Below are 19,496 nucleotides of genomic sequence, written 5' to 3'. Positions count from 1 at the left end.
CTGCTGAAATATGGTTGAGTCTAAGTTTTTTTACATTAGTTTAGAGTGTGAAAATGAATAGAACAGGAGTGCATTGCATAAAAGTAGTAATCATACTTGGAAAGTGATATCAGTATCGCATAAGCCCATGTCGTATACATCAGTGTGCACTAGAATTCATGCTTATCAGTGTAATGCAAAATCATATCGACCATATTAGTTATCCGCATCAATTGTATAAATGTCCATTTCTGTTGATGGTATTTTTTTTATTGTTGTTTAGTTGTGGTTTGTTTGCCCCAATTTGGAGTGTCATCTGAGTGTGATTCTGATCTTTGTCCTGTATTTGCAGTAGATCAATAAGTCTTGAAATGTCCTCAAATTGAAGAAGTCTCCATTGGCCTAGTATTATCAAAGATCAAAGAGCCTTGAAAAGTCTCTTCCCGATGGCTAATGGTTCTTCTTTCTTCTTTGTTGGAGATTAAAGAGACTTCAGAAGTCTCACCTTGACGATCAATGGTTCTTCATTAAAAAACGAAGAGATTGGGAAGTGTCACCCTGATGGTCGATGGTCCTTCAATAGATGAAGAGACTTGGAATGTCTCTCATTGACATCCGATAGTTAATCCATTAGGGATTGAGGAGACATTTTTGGATTTTCGCCAATAGTCCTTTCCTTTTGGATAAGGTTTCTTGGTTTGTTTGCTTGACCGTTGAGCTTTCATCGTGAAGATTTATTGTTAACTATCTCCCTAACATATAAAGACAAGTATTAAATAGTTGGCAATGGGAGAAAGGGGTGAAGATGCCTGTGAGAAAAAAGTGGTAAAGAACACAAAAGAGAATCTAAGAGAGCAAAACATTGTTGTGATTAGTGATTACCATTGGAGGGGAAGTGGCTTTCTATTCTATACTAGGTTGAACTTTGTTTGATATATTCTAATTGGATCCCAATTATGAAATTAAAGGAACCTTTTCTTTTTTGTGTTTGTCTTACATTAATTAATTTTTTGGTTGTGAATATTGCTCCATCTTTGGGCTTATCCTCGCCATGACTACTCTAAGTGGTATTAGAGCATGTTGTGAACTGAAAGTGTTATGAGATACAAAATTCTAAAAAAAGATTTTGTTGTGGGTAAGTGGAAAAAGGGAGAAGACTTGCAGCTGCAAAGAACTTGCCTATAATGGCAGAAAGAGGACATGGTAGAGGAAGAGGGGTGCACAAAGAAGTATTCACCACAATAATGGAGATGTTTTGAAGAATGATGGCTAGGCTTGAAGCCATTGAGATAGAACAACATAGACATGTTCATGTGGAGGATGTCAGTGGAGATGAAGAAAAGGTTAAGGTACTAGAAGGAGATGCACAATCAAAGATCGAACAAGGAGAAGAAAGGTTCATTTCAGCCATAGCTTGAGTCGATGCAAAACCCTATTCAGACCCTCCAAATTATAATGGTAATTTGGATTCAGATGAATTGTTGTATTGGATCTTTGAAATGGAGATATACTTTGATTTGAAGGCATAGAGGAGGATAGGAAGGTAAAATATGCTTCTACAAAATGGAAAGGGCATGCAGCCCTATGGTGGAAATGTTTGCAAAGTGAAAGATGGTAAAGAGGAACGGAGAAAATAAGGTCACAAGATAGGATGGTCACCAAATTGAAAGCAAAGTTTTCGCCTACAAACTATCATGTAAGTCTATTCAAGAAGTTATAGAATTTAAATGAAAGCGAAGCAAGTGTGAAAAAATACCTAGAAGAATTATAAAGATTAAGTAAAAGAGAAAGCCTTGTTGACAATGAAATATAACAAGTGTCTAGATATTTGAATGGTCTACATATCTCCATTCAAGATGATACTACTTTGCTTAGATTGTAGAGCATAGAAGAGGCCTATCAAAGTGCTCTGAAGGCTGAAGAAAAGTTGAGCAGGATGCAACAGAGTAGTATCAGGGCAAGAGGCAAAAATGTGTGTAGTAGATAAGATAAGATAATTTTATTAATGTCCAACAAAAGACCACAAAGGGTCAAAGGGACTTCCAAGAACAACAAAAGGGGACCAACTTGCAGCAGGGACCCCAAATAGTGCCCTAAGAAGAAAGCAACAATAGAAATAAAAACAAAGAGAAGGGTCCAAAGGAAAAGAAACCCTCTTGAACCCAGTTAAGGGTTCCAAACAACTATGAAAACTTCTAAACTAAAGGATAAGCAATACTAAACTAAAGGATAAGCAATATGACCAATTAGAGACCTAGGTCGCTTTACAGTGATCCTAGAAAAGGAAGGTTGTCGTAGATAGGAGCCTATCCTAGGCTTCAAAGATCCCAAATAAGAGGTTGAGCCCAGATGACACTTGGTACCGTCCGCTTAAAGAAGCCTTGTGAAGAATAAAGTGATGAGTTGATAGGGTGGAGTCGCAAGATGTAGGCGTTGGAGTGTGTGGTCTCAAAGTTTAATGGCTTCCTAGAAATAAAAGGGAAAAGCACCTCTAGCCTACATATCTAAAAAAGGTGGCAAGAGACCATGCCTCCTTGAAGAGGAAATAGAACCTCCCTCTAATCTCATAATATAAAGGACATCAAAAAATGAAGGGCTCCTCAAATTCAATTTCCGTAATGCAACAAAGCTAAGAAGTCTTATGCTTGCTACAAGGATGCTTTACGATTGATGTGCTTTGTTGTCGGTAAATATTCTATAGCTGACAAGTTAATGTCGTCGGTAAACATTGTGTAGCCGACAGGTTGATGTCATCGGTAGCTATTGTATTGTGTAGCCGACGTCGTCAGTGAATAGTTTGTAGCCGATAGACCTCTTTGGGAAGGTTCTTCAGAATGGTATATATACACCCTTCGGGTAATCATTGTAATGATTTAACCAAGCATAATGTAATGTGCCTTGTATCGTGATAGGAGCACGCTTGGGGCGCTGCCCTAGGACCCCGCGGGGGCGCTGTCACTCGACCCTGCTAGGGGCATTGCCCCCTAGACCTCCAGTCATTGCGGTTATCAGTCGTGGAAAGTCTGACCAGTTGATGAGACGTGGAGCTACTGCAAGCATGCAGTGTCTATATACCGGAGGTGGAGAAAACAATAGAGCAAACCTTTCGAGAGGGGTGATATGCTTTGAGGCACTTGGAGTAGGTGTTGGCCATGAAGCTGTCTTGGTGGATGCATGAAGAGCTCGAAAGGAGTTGATCATCCAGTTGAAGGCAGTACAACGACACTTGGATCAATGTACCTAGAGTTGGAAGCAAAGAAAGCGGCACGGGTGGCTAACCAGGTTAGCTTGACTAAGGAGATAGTACTGTGTTAGCAGAGGCTTTAGATGCATTGTAGTTTGGAGACCAGTTTGGTGCAGGGATGGGACGAATGTGAAAAAGATGTGACAAAAACAGATCTATCTTGTTGTAGTTAGTTAGTTAATGTATTCTGTTTTGTTAGTTTGTCTTGAATAATTTGTAATTGTCGTCCGAAGACGACTTTTTCTTTTGGGGGGATGATGTCGTCAGTAAATATTTTGTAGCTGATGGGTTCATGTCGTCAGTGAACATTGTGTAGCTAACGGGTTGATGTCATCGGTAGCTATTGTATTTTGTAGCTGACATCCTCGGTGAATAGTTTGTAGCCAATAGGTAGCCGATGGACCCCTTCGAGAAGATTCTTTGAAATGGTATATGTACACCGTGGGAAATCATTGTAATCATCTAACGAAGCATAATGTAATATCTTTGGCACATGCAAATAATAAAAGGAGTTCTGTTGTTCTGTTCTATTGTCTGTGTGCATTAATTTATTTACCGTACGGTAAACATGCTCAGATTTGGTGGAAGCATCTTGATCTTGAATAGGAACTTGCATCCTTGCTCATTCTGCAGTACAATGGTGGTTATTTCTCAAAAAACACATTTGTTTCTTTCCATCTCTATCTTGAAAGCATTCTATGCCCACAACCATTCCATCTTTCATCACTTTTTTTGTGTATTGTCAATCTTTAGTGACTAGTAAAAGCCATAAAATGGTCTTTTGAGCTTGAACTTTGCATTCTAAAGCGTATAGGACATAAGTAGAAGGCCTTTGAGCAACAAAGGGAAAAGGATTTTAGGCAAAACCAACTCTTCAAATAAGGGAAAAACTCAAAAACAGGATTTTTTGAGAGCATTGTATATGGAGGATGGCTAGAAACTTTTGGGAGAGCAAATGTACAAATAAATTTGAGCTGAAAATGGGTGCTTATATGATGGGAAAACTCAAAAACGGATTTTTGGAGGGTGATAACATGTGTGGGCAGCAAACTTTATGCATGAAGAATGCATGGAAAATGTACAACATATATTTACTTATAATGGATTATGTTTTCATCATAAGCAAGCGATATAACAAGTGAAAAAAGAGTGTGTAAGCATGAAAGTGGGCTTTTCGGATGCAAAAGCATGTTGCAAAGTGTCTTTGCTTTTCGTCATAATTTTATTCAAGAATGGGATTTAAAATCCCAACTACATATACAAGCACGATGAAACACTTGCCTATGCAGCTTGGAGAAATAAGAGAGAAGATAGAAGGACCATATATCATATATAAAACAAATGCTTCTAAAAATGAGATGAAGAGATTTGCAAACAAAAATTAAAGAACAAACATATAAAGAACTTTGCCCTACGATATTCACAAAAAATCTTACATCTTTTCGACAAAAAGAAAAGAAAGAAGTCTCTTCAAATCTCAATGCAAAATCTAAAATAAATCCAAGAAGACTTTCTGATTTAGAAATGACTGAAGAAGAGACTTATATAGATTTTGAATCTTGACTCAGTCCTCTAAAAGAAATGCATTTTAGAGTCAAGATTCATTGTTGTCAAGTGTTGGAAGTTGGTGAATTAAAATGCACAAAAATAGCAACCATATTGACTAAAACGAATGCAATATCCGATGGCAATTAAAAAAATCATTAATGTTTACTGTACTGGGTGAATGAATCATGCACACAGACAATAAAGGAGAACAAAACTTCCTTATATTATTCGCTTATGCCAAAGATATTACATTATGCTTCTGATGATGATTACACTGATCCCCAAGGCGAGTATATATACATCCTGAGGAACCTTCTCGAAGGTGTCCGTCAGCCACATACAACATGTCAGCTACAAGATAAGAACTTTCCTCATACCGACTACATACATCTTGACACGAACCTTCCCGATACCAACGACATACATCTTGACACAAACCTTTTCGATACTGACGACATACATCCTAACACGAACCTTCCCGATACCGACAACATACATCTCGACACGAACCTTCCCGATACCAACAACATACATCTTGACACGAACCTTCCCGATACTAATGACATACATCCTGACACGAACCTTCTCGATATCGACAACATACGATATCTGAGGCCTTCTACTTCCACTTGACTGCTTATAAAAGTTCAACTTCATCTTTGTGGGATAATTAGTTTGAATAAAGGACATTATAAAGAATATGTACAATTCAAGGACCATGACTAGTGCTTTAAAAAAACTTGTATTTCTAATCAGAAGCATGGCTTAAAAAGGGTGGTTTAAAGCATTAGGATAAAAAGACTTGATGGGATAATGGTTTTTGGATTTCTCAAATGTCAATGGTAATAAAAGTAACCTGTGCAATAGATGTGCTTGCAACAGGTCAATTTGTGAAATACTCGTGAAGTAATATTTTACAGAATCCTTGATGAAAAACAAATAGGAAACATATTCAATCAATGGGTAGGATACATCTATATTAACTTCATCAACAGCAACAGTATCACTAAATGGATCATCCCCAAGGAATCTTCACCAGGTCCAATTGCAAAAAGGGGCTGTAGCACAAAGCATAAAAACTTGATTGGATCCCAATTCTTTCAATTTGCACAAAACTACAAATCCATTGAGTTGTGAAGGTGGGAGATATTACTCTCTTCGTCCACTTATAATATCAGACATTTTGCCAGCTATAGAACAAAGATTCACAAGGTTTAGGCAAAGCACATGGCTCACACATCTGGAATTCCAAAGAAAAAGTAAAACACAATAGTGGGGGTGAGGGAAAACACAAAAAGAGCCACTTTGCATTTATGTGCAATTTTAAAAAAGGACAAGAAAATAAATGGTTTTTGCAATGTCTTCTTGCAATTGAATACAATATTAGGATGACTTGTTAATATCCAAATGCACATCAGCGAAGTGACTCTCACTCAAACCAGCAGATTGAGAACCAAAAAAAAAAGGTAGATAAAGTTGTAATGCTCCAGAGAAGAGGAATATTGATTGAGGCAACAAAATATTTCAACTAATATAGATTGGTGGACGCGAACATGGCCTTACTCAACAAATAAGTTGTGAACACACAGCATTGAAATGCAGAAAAAAGAATTAGAACTGAGACCAATCAGCAGCCTCAGTACCAAAATATATTAATGTATATACCACAAATTTCTTAAAACTGGACACGAATGAACCTCTGATGAGCAAGAACAGAAAGCTCTTCAAAATATAGTTGTCATATTTTATATCCTAGCATTTTCATTTTTTCCAAGTACCTGATGGGTTGTAAGAAACTTCCAGGTTTTGTAAGTTCACCATTTAGAGTCATTATATAATGTTTGTTTCATCATATTCTAAAATATTGTTCAAGAAGTATGATTGGAAGCTTGAACATATGGACTGCATTTCACTAAATAAATAAAGATATTAAGATTATAATTTGAAGCAATATTGCAGTATTGTGGTAAGCACTTATTACTAAAGGTATACACATCTTGGGTAAGTGATTTTCATATGGTCTTAAATTCATATTAAAATTTAAAAGTCAATGAGCAGTGCCTTGGGAATTGAATTAAAACCAACCATCCATTCCATATGCTCAGGATGAAGTCTAACTTGATTCCCCATTAGTCATAATAACTGCATCCAAATCTACACTAGCGTTACATGCATATACTAATTCCAATGTCAGTGTAATTTTACCAGTTCTTATGAAGCATTCTTGACTTTGGTAGGACAGAAAATTTGTTGATAGGCAATCCATTACTTTTGTCAACAACGATGAGAATTGCTGACCTGGAACCAAACCCATCAAAAGTTGATTAGAAGAATATGATGCAGTTAAAATGCATGCATATTAGGCAGAAACAAGGATACTTGAGAATCTGATATGAATACCTGAGGCTTGGATAGCTTGGGAAAGAGATTTACAAGCAGCACTTGACAAACCACAATTTTGCATATGAGGAGAACTGAAAATGTGTTCCAAAAGTGGCCAAAAATGTCTGAGTACAAGAAGGATAGATTCCTCTCTTTCTGGTGAAGGAAAAGCTGGGGTAGAAAGCTGAGAGAATATAGTGCCAATCCTGCAAATAATCTTTAAATCTTACTATCTTCTCTGATACTAATCTTTAATACTCGATCTACTGACACCTATTAGTACCTGTACTCTACATTACATTGAATTATTGAAAGGTGAAAGAATAAAGTAGTAATGTGCTATTTTGTACAAAAAGGACATTAATTGACACCCTCTTGGAGTATTTACCTTGCTTAGAGTACAATAATTTTAGTGAGGCACATATAGCATGTAACTGTTTTGAATCTACAATTATGCTAATGTATACAGGAAGATTTTATTAAAAAAAATATATACAATTTAAACTTTGAATCATTATTTCCTTAAAATATCACAGTAAAATGTCATACCACCATGTCTCTCAATCATTAGTTATTTTGATAAACCTTGTGAATAAATAAGTGTCCATTCACTAATGAGAATTCCTAATTTAACATATAGTTGTAATAATTTCTCCACCATGCTTTGTCTTGAAAACTTCTATTCCATGGATGCATGCATAACAAAACCATATATTCAATGCTTGTGGAAGAGTTAAAGGTGAAATTTATTTTATAGGTCACAGCCCAACTAGCATGCCTCCTAGGTGTCAAAGAACCCCATAGTGGAAGCAAAGGAATATATTAAATTTCCCTTGCATGTGTAGCTGACATTGCATGTGTGTGTGTGTGCATGCAATACACATGTTTTTTATTTTGTATCCATTCAGTTTCAACTTTGTGACCACAATAAAAATGTAATCTGAATATTGCCAATCCATCTAGAACAAGAATACTAATCCACTTACATTATGTCCACAAGAGATTTGAAACAAAGCCATGCCTAAGAGAGTTAAACCCTTTCACTATTAGGGCATTAACTCTAATACTATCGTCATTATATGATTCAAGAATTGAAAGAATTAAAGCATTTAATCCAACCAGGGAACTTGGCAAAAAAGTGTACCTTGGGGCTGCTATTAAAGGAAAGGCAAGGTTATTAGTGGCCCAACTGAGGACAGGATCTCATCACCTCAGGTGCAAGACAAGAAGATGAAAGAGGCTTGGGAGCAGAGAATTTGCATATTTTGCAGGTCTGGAGCAGTTGAAATGGAATGGCATTTTCTCTCAAAATGCGTGACATACGACAACATTTGATCTCTCTATGATGTCATCTTGAAGGCAGACAACATGCATATCTTATTTGAAGAGGACAAGATAAAGTAGACTGCTGTGTTTTGGTTAAGATCCATATCAAAAGATTAGAAATGGAAAGGAATTCGGAAGTTATCTAGTACGGTTGTTCTTCAGTCGCTTAGACTGCTCTGCTCTCGTGGATGTCATTAAAAAGCATTCATTCACTCACATTAAATTTATATGCTTTGCACGCACCAAATTACTCTTTTTAACATATATACACCATTATGATATATATTAAATAAGATTGTATAATTTAACTAGCTGAATGTGCTTTAGACTACTCAACAAGCCACTTTTAAAAAATTTAAATATACAAACATTGCTTGAAATGACAAAAGATTGACACATCTAAATTAAAGAAGTAAAGAATATTGCATAGAATAACATATCAAAATGCTTTCATTATAAGCTAAGTTACCATATTCGCCCTGGCAACTGCAAAACCGAAAGTGGATTTGTTTGAAATGAGAAGTCGGTTCGAATTCAATTCCAAATCAAATTTTCTCTAAGGCATTCATCGTAAAGTCCTCCAAATAGACCTCAGACAACTTTCTGGCCATGTTGAGAGAATGCAAAATACACGCGCGAACTTGGGAGGAATTTGCATTAGTTTCAACTAAATTTGAGCAAATGCAAAATACGCGCGCGAACTTGGGAGGAATTTGCATTAGTTTCAACTTAACTTCAATTGAATTTGGGCAAATTTCGAATTTGGTTGACTTCCAATGACACTATTATTACTTTATTTTATTCTAATATAAACCTAGACAGTAAAAACGTGACACTTTTCATTTTGTAAACTTGTCTACAAATGAATCCACAATGATTTTGTCTCCCATGGTGTTTGTCTTCCATAGTTCCATGACATTCTTAAATCTTATCTCACAGCGATTTGCATTATTGCTTGGCATTTTTAAAACAGTGCGGATTCTTCCTTAGCATGGATTATTCCTCAGTGTGGGTTCTTGTCTTGCATCAGCCCGTGGATTTTCGTCTCGCATCAGCAGCATCTTCAAGCTCAAGGATTCTGAGCAGCAGCTCATGGATTCTAAGCAGCAGCAGCATCTTCTTCTCTGCATTCAGAGCAAAGCTACACTACAGATTAGCTTTTTATAATTTTTTTTAAAGCTAAACATTTTTATTTAATTATTTATACAGGCTAATCACACATATGGGATCCATTTTGATTACTACCAATACATGGTTAGCCTAAACTGTGATTTAGCCTTTATAAATATATACATTGAATATCATGTATCAGTATTGACATATATGAATCATTTTTCTTTGTTTCTTTTTTTGTTCATTGTAGAATCAAGAAGTATCTGCAAGTGGTTCTAAAGTCGGAAACCCCTGCTTTAAAATAGACAAATGCTCCTGTAATGTCCCCATTTTCTGATTAGATCCGAATGCTGTAACCTGCAACCATTTGTCAGTACAATATCAAAAATTGTATGTAAAACATATTAGCAACATTAGATTTTAGAAAAAAAACTAATATAAATAATACCCAAGCTACCCATCCTAATGCTTTGGGAGAAATCCTTTCTCCAATCACCTAACCCTCTGGTGAGAATTATGTCTCGATTAGACAATTGTCATAGACAGAGCTTCTCCCTTAGGCCTCTTTGGGATCTCTAATAACACTACTTGGTAGAGATCCCACCTCTACCAAGTCTTTTATCTCTAACATATGCATATGTTTGACCACTACAATATATATTGCCTCTAATGGATCCTCTATAGATCCCTCTTTGGATTCCAAATTGGAAATCCGACATTTGATTTAGAATGCCCTCTAATCTCTGAGCTTTCCTCTAGATAAGCTCGACATTCAAAATGAATGTCCTCTATCAAAATCTTCATCATCCCTACAAGGACTATGAAGTTCTTATTTTAATCCTAATAGTGAATTCCTCTTTGATATAGAAACATACCTCTGTTTCTCTATGATCTGGTATTGATAAATACTCTCATAATTATATTTTATTCCCTTAGTCATTTACTTTCTTTCCTTACATCAGCTATACTCTTCCACTTACTCTCTACTGTTTATTATTCACTGAATTATTAACATATCTTTGCACTTTGATTATTCATTTTCCTGTGTTATTTTTCCAATTATTATATCATCTTCTTCTTGTTCGATTAATGGCTTACTGTCAGATATTTTGATATCCTTCTAGCAGCTAATTATCACCTTGATATTTTCCTTCACTATTTCATTATTCTTATGGCTTGTTTGACTCAAACTCTTTCTATTAGAAATGTTATTAGCCCAGGTCCTTCCAAATTCTGAACATTACCTTAATCGTTAAAGTTCCTGTTGACGTATTGGTATTTGATCTTTTGTTGTACCTTGCTTTTACATTTTTTCTATGGCATCTTTAGAATGTCCATTCCCTCTCAAAATATCTAATATTTATTTTAATACTGTTCTCCTTTGCACAGGTATTCTTTCCATATTTTGTCCATTCTATGTATTGTTTGTGTTCGTTGCTTAATATACAGCTATGTAACTTAGTGTTGTTCCACTATGAGAAGCATCTTACTGATGAATCCTAATACATCCTTGTTCTTGATTCACTGTGTTGTATAATCTGATTGGTCATGTGCACATTTACGTGCTTCAATCTCACTCTTTTAACCTTTGATGACCTTATCTTACATTCCCTTGGTTATCGATTTATTTTATTGTGTGTGGAATGTAGTCCATACTGCCACGTTTTCTATGATGATTGTTTAATATATATCTGTGCGTTTTACTGGTTCTAACTGCTTCCAATATTATTATCATCTTCCATTCCCACGTATTCTTCACGAAATGAGAGACTATATATTATCACATGCCCATCATTTTGTAATTGTCATTCCATTTGTTGTCCACATTGGTTTATTGTCTGATCTTTGCTCAATGTTAATCTTTGGTGCTTTATCCTGAATGTCTCCTTACCATTTAAGGGAGTGGAGGTTTATTTGTTTGGTTCGAAGTTCTGTCTATGTCAGCAATTGGTGTGTTTCACGTCTTATATTCCTCCCATTTCTCTAGCTTGTGTGGCCTATCCTTTACAGCTGAAAACTTTCCTCTTGTGAGGAAATCTTGGACTGTAGGAACCTACGAGACACTATTATCCTTTTCTGAATTATGTCACCATCTTAGTTCATCATTTGTCTCAGAATTTATAGCTACGATTCATCCTATTTTTCCTTCTAAGGTGGACGTTGTCATTGGTCTCAACTCTATTCAATGTTTCTTGTATTGTTGATCGTGTTATTCAACTCTCACTTGTATCCCTATCAGCTTCCTAATATCTGCCTGCGTACGATACTGCCTTCTTGCCTGGTATCATGCTACGGATGATGATGTGTAAATATACTTGTGATATTCAATGCTATCTTTAGTTCAATATTTGATTGTCTCTACTTCCGGATATCATAGATTCCTCTTTTTCCTTTTCCATCCTTCCTGCCCCCTCTTCTTCGATGCCTCTTCCTCCCCTTATATCAAATACATATCTTCAATGGTCGTATCCCTTCATTTATATTATTTTATTTTATTTTATTATATTATAATATAATAATAAATCATAATATAATAATAATCATATTGTTTATTTATTCATTTATCATTCATATCATAAGACAATATGGCACAATAATATATTTATTTATTATAGCTCATTCATTTAGAAAATTGCACCTATCATGTTCATTTGGGGGTTATTACAGCTCCCCATTATGGAAATATGTGGAAATGGTTTTACAAATGCTAGGTGGAGGAGGTTATGTGTGGATTTGCAACCATTGCAAAGAGGAATCTATATAGTAGAGTGAAAGCACATTTGTGCTTTTTTCCTCAAAAAGGCATTAAACTTTGTACAACAAAGCCAAGAGTTAATGGAGTGCTACCTAAAACCGTCCTTCGAAACCACATTATGAACAAATACATTCAAGAACAAAAACAAGTATAGATGAAGTTGCTGGGAGATAAACTTCTTCTCATCCATTGCAAAATCCTAGGTTTTTAGAAAAAGGAAAAACTACGTCTATTGGTTCAACTACCACTCCCACAGAACCACTTGCAGAGGGCCATCCATTCTTACATTCTCCTCAACTACTAGTTGTAAGTAAGAAAGCAATGGGGCCCTTGGAAAAATCATTTCAAAACAAAGCTAGAGACATTGGCAAGCAAACCATAGTGCGATGTGTCTATGCAAATGAGTTGTCATTTAATGGTGTTTGTTCATGGTATTGGAAACAAATGGTGAGAGCAACTAATGAGACTCCGAAGGGGTTCAAGAGAATAGTAGGGCTATCCAATAGATTCTTTCCTTCCACCCACGGGGAGCCATAACCTTTATCGAGTGAGAACAATACATATGATAATAGGGCCTCGGGTCATCGACCAATCAATCCAACCCGGTTGGGGGTGCCTTCACATTCTATGGGTCTATTTAGTAGGATCCGAACAATCCAATGTTAGCAGGCCCTCGGGGGTGTAAAGGGTGGTGGGGGTGTAGGTTCCCCTGGTTGTGAGATGGTATGCACCACTTTATTGGATAGAGAGGCATCCAATGTAGAGGCTTGCATGCAGCCCATCGTGGATTCATAGTTTGAAACAAGTGTGACAATAGTATCTAATGGATGGAAAAATGTGAGAAATCATCGTTTGGTGAATGTTTTGTAGTTGTCCACAAGAGGTGCAATGTGTCCAAAAGTTGTGGGTTTTGAAAGAGAGGTGAAGGACAGTCTTTCATTGCAAACATTCTCATCCAAGCCATTGAGCATGTTGGCATTCAAAATGTTGTTCAGGTAGTAACCGACAATGCCAACAATTGTAGGGTTGTCGACTTATTAGTTAAGGAGTACTTCGAACACATTTTTTGGACACCATCTATTGTGCACCCACTCAGTCTAATGCTGCAAAAAAATGGAACTGAGATTGAGTGGATTAAAAAAATGTATGAGAGGCACAAGAGATCCAAATTTTTGCCACAAACCACCATATGAAGCAAGTCATATTTAGACAATTCTCGTAACTGTAGCTCTTGAAGGCAGATTAAATTATTCAAAATTCAAATATGTTTTAGAAATCTAGTCACTTTAGTTTAGTGAACTTTCTAGATTTTTAAATTTAAATATTAATCTTGATTTTGCTTTATTATTCTTTTGGTCTTAAAATAGGTTGTTGAGACCCCTTTTGCCTCCGACAATATTCTCATGAGACACCCTGTCAAGGTTAAAGAGACATTGTGAAGAATGGTAATCAGTGCTAATTAGAGCATATGGAGGAAATCTAATAGTGTCAAGGAAGCTGCAATTAAGGCATTGATACTAGATGACTCTTGGTGGGATCATGTTGAGTACCTTCTTAGGTTCACAGAGCCTATATTGAGCATGATCCGATACATTGATATGGATAGGCTTTTCTTGGGTGAGGTATATGATGTCATTAACTCCACAATTGAGAATATTAGAATTATCACAAATGAGAGAGAGGAAGATCCTAATGAAAAGTTCTTCAATAAGCTACAGGTAATCGTGGCAAAGAGATGGAACAAAATGACTACCCCTTTGCATCTACTTGTCTTTGCATTAAGCCCCAAATTCTATAGCCAATCAGTCCTCAAAGGGAGTGCCACTAGAGTTGCCCCCGACAAAGATCCTGAAGTTGCTCAAGGGTACAAGGCAATACCAATGATTGTGGTCTTGAAGCTCTTGAAACAAGAACAATGTTGATACTCATAAAAGGAAGTATTTCCATGGACAAATGGACCAGCAACTGTAACCCATTGCTATCAAAATTTTATCACACGTAAGTCCTTCAATCTTAAGATTCTAATTTCTAAATTCTTGTAGATGAATATTTAAAACTCTCAACTCTTTAATTTTAGATGGTTGCTAGTTCATCATCATATGAGAGGAATTGGAGCACACACTCCTTCATCCACTCAATAAAACACAACTGACTAAACTCCAAGAAGGCAATAATTTGGTCTCTGCACATTCAAACTTAACACTCATAACACACAAAGGAAATACTTAAAAATAAGGTCAAGCAAAACATTGGGATGTTGAACTAGAGTCTAAGGAAGTAGGAAGCCCACTATGATGCACTTGCAATTGATGATGGTGATCACTAGATACTTAGTGATGTTGAAGTTGATCTTGAGGCTGCTAGTACTAATGCTAGTGGCACTATTTGTGCTTCTAATCTGCAACAGCATAATAATGATGATATGTTTAATGATTTTTATAATATTTGATCATATATGACTGATTAATAATGTTGGCATTATTGTTTTTGAATGGAAACATCGATATTGTGGTGTATTTTGACATTTTGTTATTTCATTTGAACTAAAGCGTTAATATATGTGGTGGTGTATTTTGCTAAGTTGCTTTAATATTAGCATAGTGGAGTATGAACTTATTTGCTGTGGCATATTTTTACATAAATATAATTTTTTTTTAAAATAATTGTACAAAAGAACCCAAAACAAACCCAGACCCAGCCCAAAACAATTCTGAGCGAGTGTAGAATCTGCATCCAAACCGGAATCCAAACTGACAACTTAGACTATAAGTAAAAGCAATGCAAATAGTTTCCAACATATGCAATCATGCATGACAACTAGGGATCTGTAACAATAAAGGAGATGCTCCTATATTAATTTATATTTGCAGCTATAATGCTATGAGAAACATATAATATCAAAATATAATGAAAGAATTTGTATTTGATGCTCACAAATGACAAAAGTTTAATCACTACTAATTACATTAGAGAATGCTAAGATTTGAGGGTTCTAGAATATAAAACTTACTAAACAAAATAAAATGGGAGCTAGGAAACAGAGCAAGAGAAGGAAAATTTAAAGTGCATATAACCCCCATCATGGAAAATTTAAAGTGCATACAACCCCCATCATGGAAAATTTAAAGTGCATACAACCCCCATCATAGATCTAAGTAGACATATCCAAGTTAGGGAAGAACTCCCTACTGAAATGATGTAGCAAAAAGCTTTGCAGGATTGAAATATGTGACAAAGAGAGAATGAAAACAACATTGTCGCTTGTTGTAGCAATGCTTGGATCATAAGAATCAATATCATTATTTTCAACCATTGTGATATCACCAAATATGGAACATAATAATGTCTGCTATAAAAGGACCTGGTAAAAAATCCTAAATTTTACACCACCTTTATACTTACCAATATATACTGTCTTCAGAATTGTTTACCATGGGCATGTTCCAATATCTACATAAGTCTTATCCATTATAGATGCATGCATACATAGAGCACCATTCATCCAACAATTCACTCCTAGCTAGAATCAATAAATACTAAGGATGCAATGACAGAGTTCTAAACAGATAAAAATAATGGCAAAGCAAAAACAAGGAACTGTAAATACAACAACATAGAGAAAGTAGAATTTAGAGAAGACTGATTGCAGAGTTTATATTGAAGACAGTATGTATTGATAAGTATAAAGGTGGTGTAAACTTTGGATTTTGTACCAGGTCATTCTATAGCAGACATTATTATGTTCCATATTGGTGATATCACAATGGTTGAAGATAATGATATTGATTCTTATGGTCCAAGCATTGCTACAACAAGGGACAATGTTCCAATATCTACATAAGTATTATCTATTATAGATGAATGCATGCATAGAACAACATTCATCCAACAATTCACTCCTAACTAAATGAGAATCAATTAATACCAAGGATGTGATGACAGAGTTCTAAATAGATGAGAATAATGGCAAAGCAGGAACAAGGAACTGTAAATACAGAAACCTAGAGAAAGTAAAATTTACAGAAGATTAATAGAAGAGAAAAACAATGGTGAAAGGAAAACATCAGAAACTTGTTACTATTTGTTCATCAAGAACGAGCCTTAATTTTATGGATTAACTTGTAGTCAGGGTTGCTACTCTCTTGGATGTATATTTCATTTATTTTAAACCAACACTACAAAAACAACCTAGAAATTAATCATCATCGTATCATGATAAGTTTTTATCTAATATCTGTAATAAAGAGATATTTTATTAATTCAAAATTTTGATAGACATCAATGGAAAAACAAATACCATCTTTCTCGTTTAAGTCATCCAATTCAACTCAATAAGAAAAACAGACCTGTAAAAAGCCCTTGAAGCAGACTCCAAAGAATGCGCATAACCACTTGAATGTTGTCTGAAAGAACCTTCACTGTCTATTGTAAACTGAAATAAAAAGGAAGAAAGATATTCAATTCATATGTGTCTCTGTATTCATCTAACAATCACAAACAAAACAAGGAAAAGGTCACATTAATAATGCCTATAATTTGATCTTTAATAATGTTTAACATACACCTTGTTATTTTTGTGTTACTTATTTTTTCTGTTCTGATGTGTTTGTTGAAGAAGAAAGATATGTAGAATATTTGGTTGACAATAAGTAAACTTACAGCAATATAATAACTCAAAAATGATAGTATTCAGAAATTTTCAAAGGAAGATAGATTTATTTTGAGAATTGGGAGGACAATATATCACCAAAATGGGTAATAGACAGAGAGATAAAATGATTCAGAAATAAATTTCAAACATACACATTAATAACAGCGACATAGAAGTCTGATCTGGCACCAAATTCTTTAAACTGGCAGTGATAGTTTGGATGCTGCTCCCCTATATCTTCTCTCAAAGTCATGAAATAATCAAGCTGGTGATGCAGGCCCAAATCGCCCCCAGAAAATAGCAAACTGAACCAAAGCATCAATCAAACCCCTCTTCAAATCCTCACACTAACTCCTAGGAAGTACAGCCAACCAAGAAGAGTTGTATGGCCAGGTAGGAAGATGTACAACCAACAATGGTCTGCAAACAAACTCCTAACTCCCACCAATTCGGTCCTCAATAATCTGATATGCAATAAATTGTGAAGAAAACTGACAATGAAGCTTCACAAGTCCGTCGAAGCATGATTTCCATATGAAATCATCAAGAAATCCTCCAGATTGAGTCTCTTACCAACATGGAAGATGTCCCCTATGAGAAATATCGCCCTCACAAACCCACAGGAAAAACAACTTCAACCAACAAAGTAGAATGCCAAAATATCAAATCAAGCCTCTCAACAGGCTCCTCAAAAATTATTTTTATATCTCCCTAAAGGGAACACCACTTTCTACATTTGCCCTTTTCATCTAAATATTAAACCAATTGTATTTCCCCAATGTGGTGTCCAATCTAAAAAAGGGCTCCATACATTAAATTTTATCACTTTCTATGATCCCTTAATTTTTTATCAAAAGAACATAACATGTAAATAAAAGAAAAGGAAAGTAAACATACCTTGTAAAGTTTATACATTCTGCATAATAGTTAAATGTCATCATCACATCTGCATTCTTAGAAGCATTCACATAATGCACTCATTCATAATATATCACCACATACTTGTGCATCCATATATATGGATCCATATCCATGCATATACATATATATACATGCATGCATACTCCATTGCACTTAATGTACACATGCACATCCATATATATGTACATGCATACATGCCTATATACATGGCCACATCAAACATAAGCACACCACGTTGAGATCTAGGCATCATTGATATATGAATGAATGAATGAATGATTTTTAATGATGTCCATGAGGCCATAAGCCTAAGGGACCCACAAAAACTCCTAGTCAGTTTGATGTGATTTCTCCAGCTTGTCTCTCTTGTTGTGAATCTGCATAAGTAAAATGGCCCCCTTGAGGAGTCTTGGTCCTTCGAAAAGGTCTTTTATGTTGTTCACTTTTAACGTTTCTTTGTGTTGGTTGCGAATGTCTTTGTATGCTACACAATCCTTCGGATAGTGTCACTCTGTTTCCACCACACCCTTGTTGCAAAATCTACAAATTTTGTCGTCCCACTCTTCCTTAGGGACCTTCCACCTACCAGTTTCACATCTCAAACGGTGGGAACTAGATCTTAATTGAACGATTAGGATTTTTGCCTTTCCTTTGATCTCGACTCCTAAATATTCTTTGTCGTCATGTTTGCATGTGGGATTGAATTCTTTGACATAATAAGCTTTTTTCTACCTAACTAGTTTGCCCACATGACAGATCTGATTTTTCCTGCCACCCATTTTTGTATTTCAGAATTGTTTTCCGAACACTCTTGGTAGACAATGTTCTTCTTGTTGAACCATTTATTGTTTTGTTTCTTCCATGTCTTCTTCCAACAAACCAGTTCTTCGTCAACCAACCTACTAGGCTAGCGTTGTGCATCCATTTTACTCACTTTTTTTAGATAGCTCAACAATCTAAGAATTACCGAGGCCTCCACCAGGAACATGCCCACCTCTACTAAACTAATCTCGTATGGAACTATAGATTTGATTTTGAGATTAGTTGTGATGAAATGTTTCTGAATTTTTTCAATTTGTCCCCATTTATGGTCTGATACGCTGCTCTCCCAAACCTCACTGCCATATAAAATAACTGGTATCACCAGCAACACAAAGAGGGTTTTCTTAGTCTTCCAATCCCATAACTCTGCTGTCCTACACCTGTTTTGAAGATAAAAAGCCTTCCATCCTCCTTGTATCATTTTTAATCTACATGTTTCCCGATTGAGCCGGTAATGGAAATCTATCCCCAAATACTTGTATTCTTCAACAATTTCTAACACTTTGTCATTAAATATGAAAGTGCATTGTTCTTTTCTTTTCCTCAAGGAAAAGACCATAACCTTGGTCTTAGAAGTGTTGACCTCCATCCATACTTCTGTGCAAAAGGTTTCTAAGTTCTTCAAATGTTCCTCAGCCCCTGTGCTGTTTTAGCAATGAGAATGAGGTCATCAACATACAAAAGCAATTTGATCACATATTCAGCCAGTTGAATTCCCTCTCCATTGGCTTTGTTTATTCATTCCTCTAAATTGT

General features: G+C 35.7%; 1 protein-coding gene across 2 annotated transcripts in view; it reads right to left on the bottom strand.

Annotated features, from left to right (window-relative positions):
- LOC149539057 (ARM repeat superfamily protein) overlaps positions 1–19,496 on the bottom strand; it is a 373,217-nt gene that overhangs the window by 83,753 nt on the left and 269,968 nt on the right. For both annotated transcript variants that reach the window (XM_089800403.1, XM_089800404.1), the window contains exons 17-19: positions 16,694–16,779; positions 7,172–7,359; positions 6,977–7,069 (exon numbers count right to left, since the gene is read on the bottom strand). In XM_089800403.1, the coding sequence (XP_089656529.1) occupies positions 6,977–7,069; positions 7,172–7,359; positions 16,694–16,779 (367 nt within the window). The remainder of the gene's footprint in view (positions 1–6,976; positions 7,070–7,171; positions 7,360–16,693; positions 16,780–19,496) is intronic.

The sequence above is a fragment of the Cupressus sempervirens genome, chromosome 9 (assembly GCF_028749045.1).
Source record: "Cupressus sempervirens isolate cs-2001-9-10 chromosome 9, ASM2874904v1, whole genome shotgun sequence".
In the NCBI taxonomy this organism is placed as follows: domain Eukaryota; kingdom Viridiplantae; phylum Streptophyta; class Pinopsida; order Cupressales; family Cupressaceae; genus Cupressus; species Cupressus sempervirens.
Note: the sequence above shows the minus strand (reverse complement) of the source record. Positions and strands in the feature narration are given on the sequence as shown.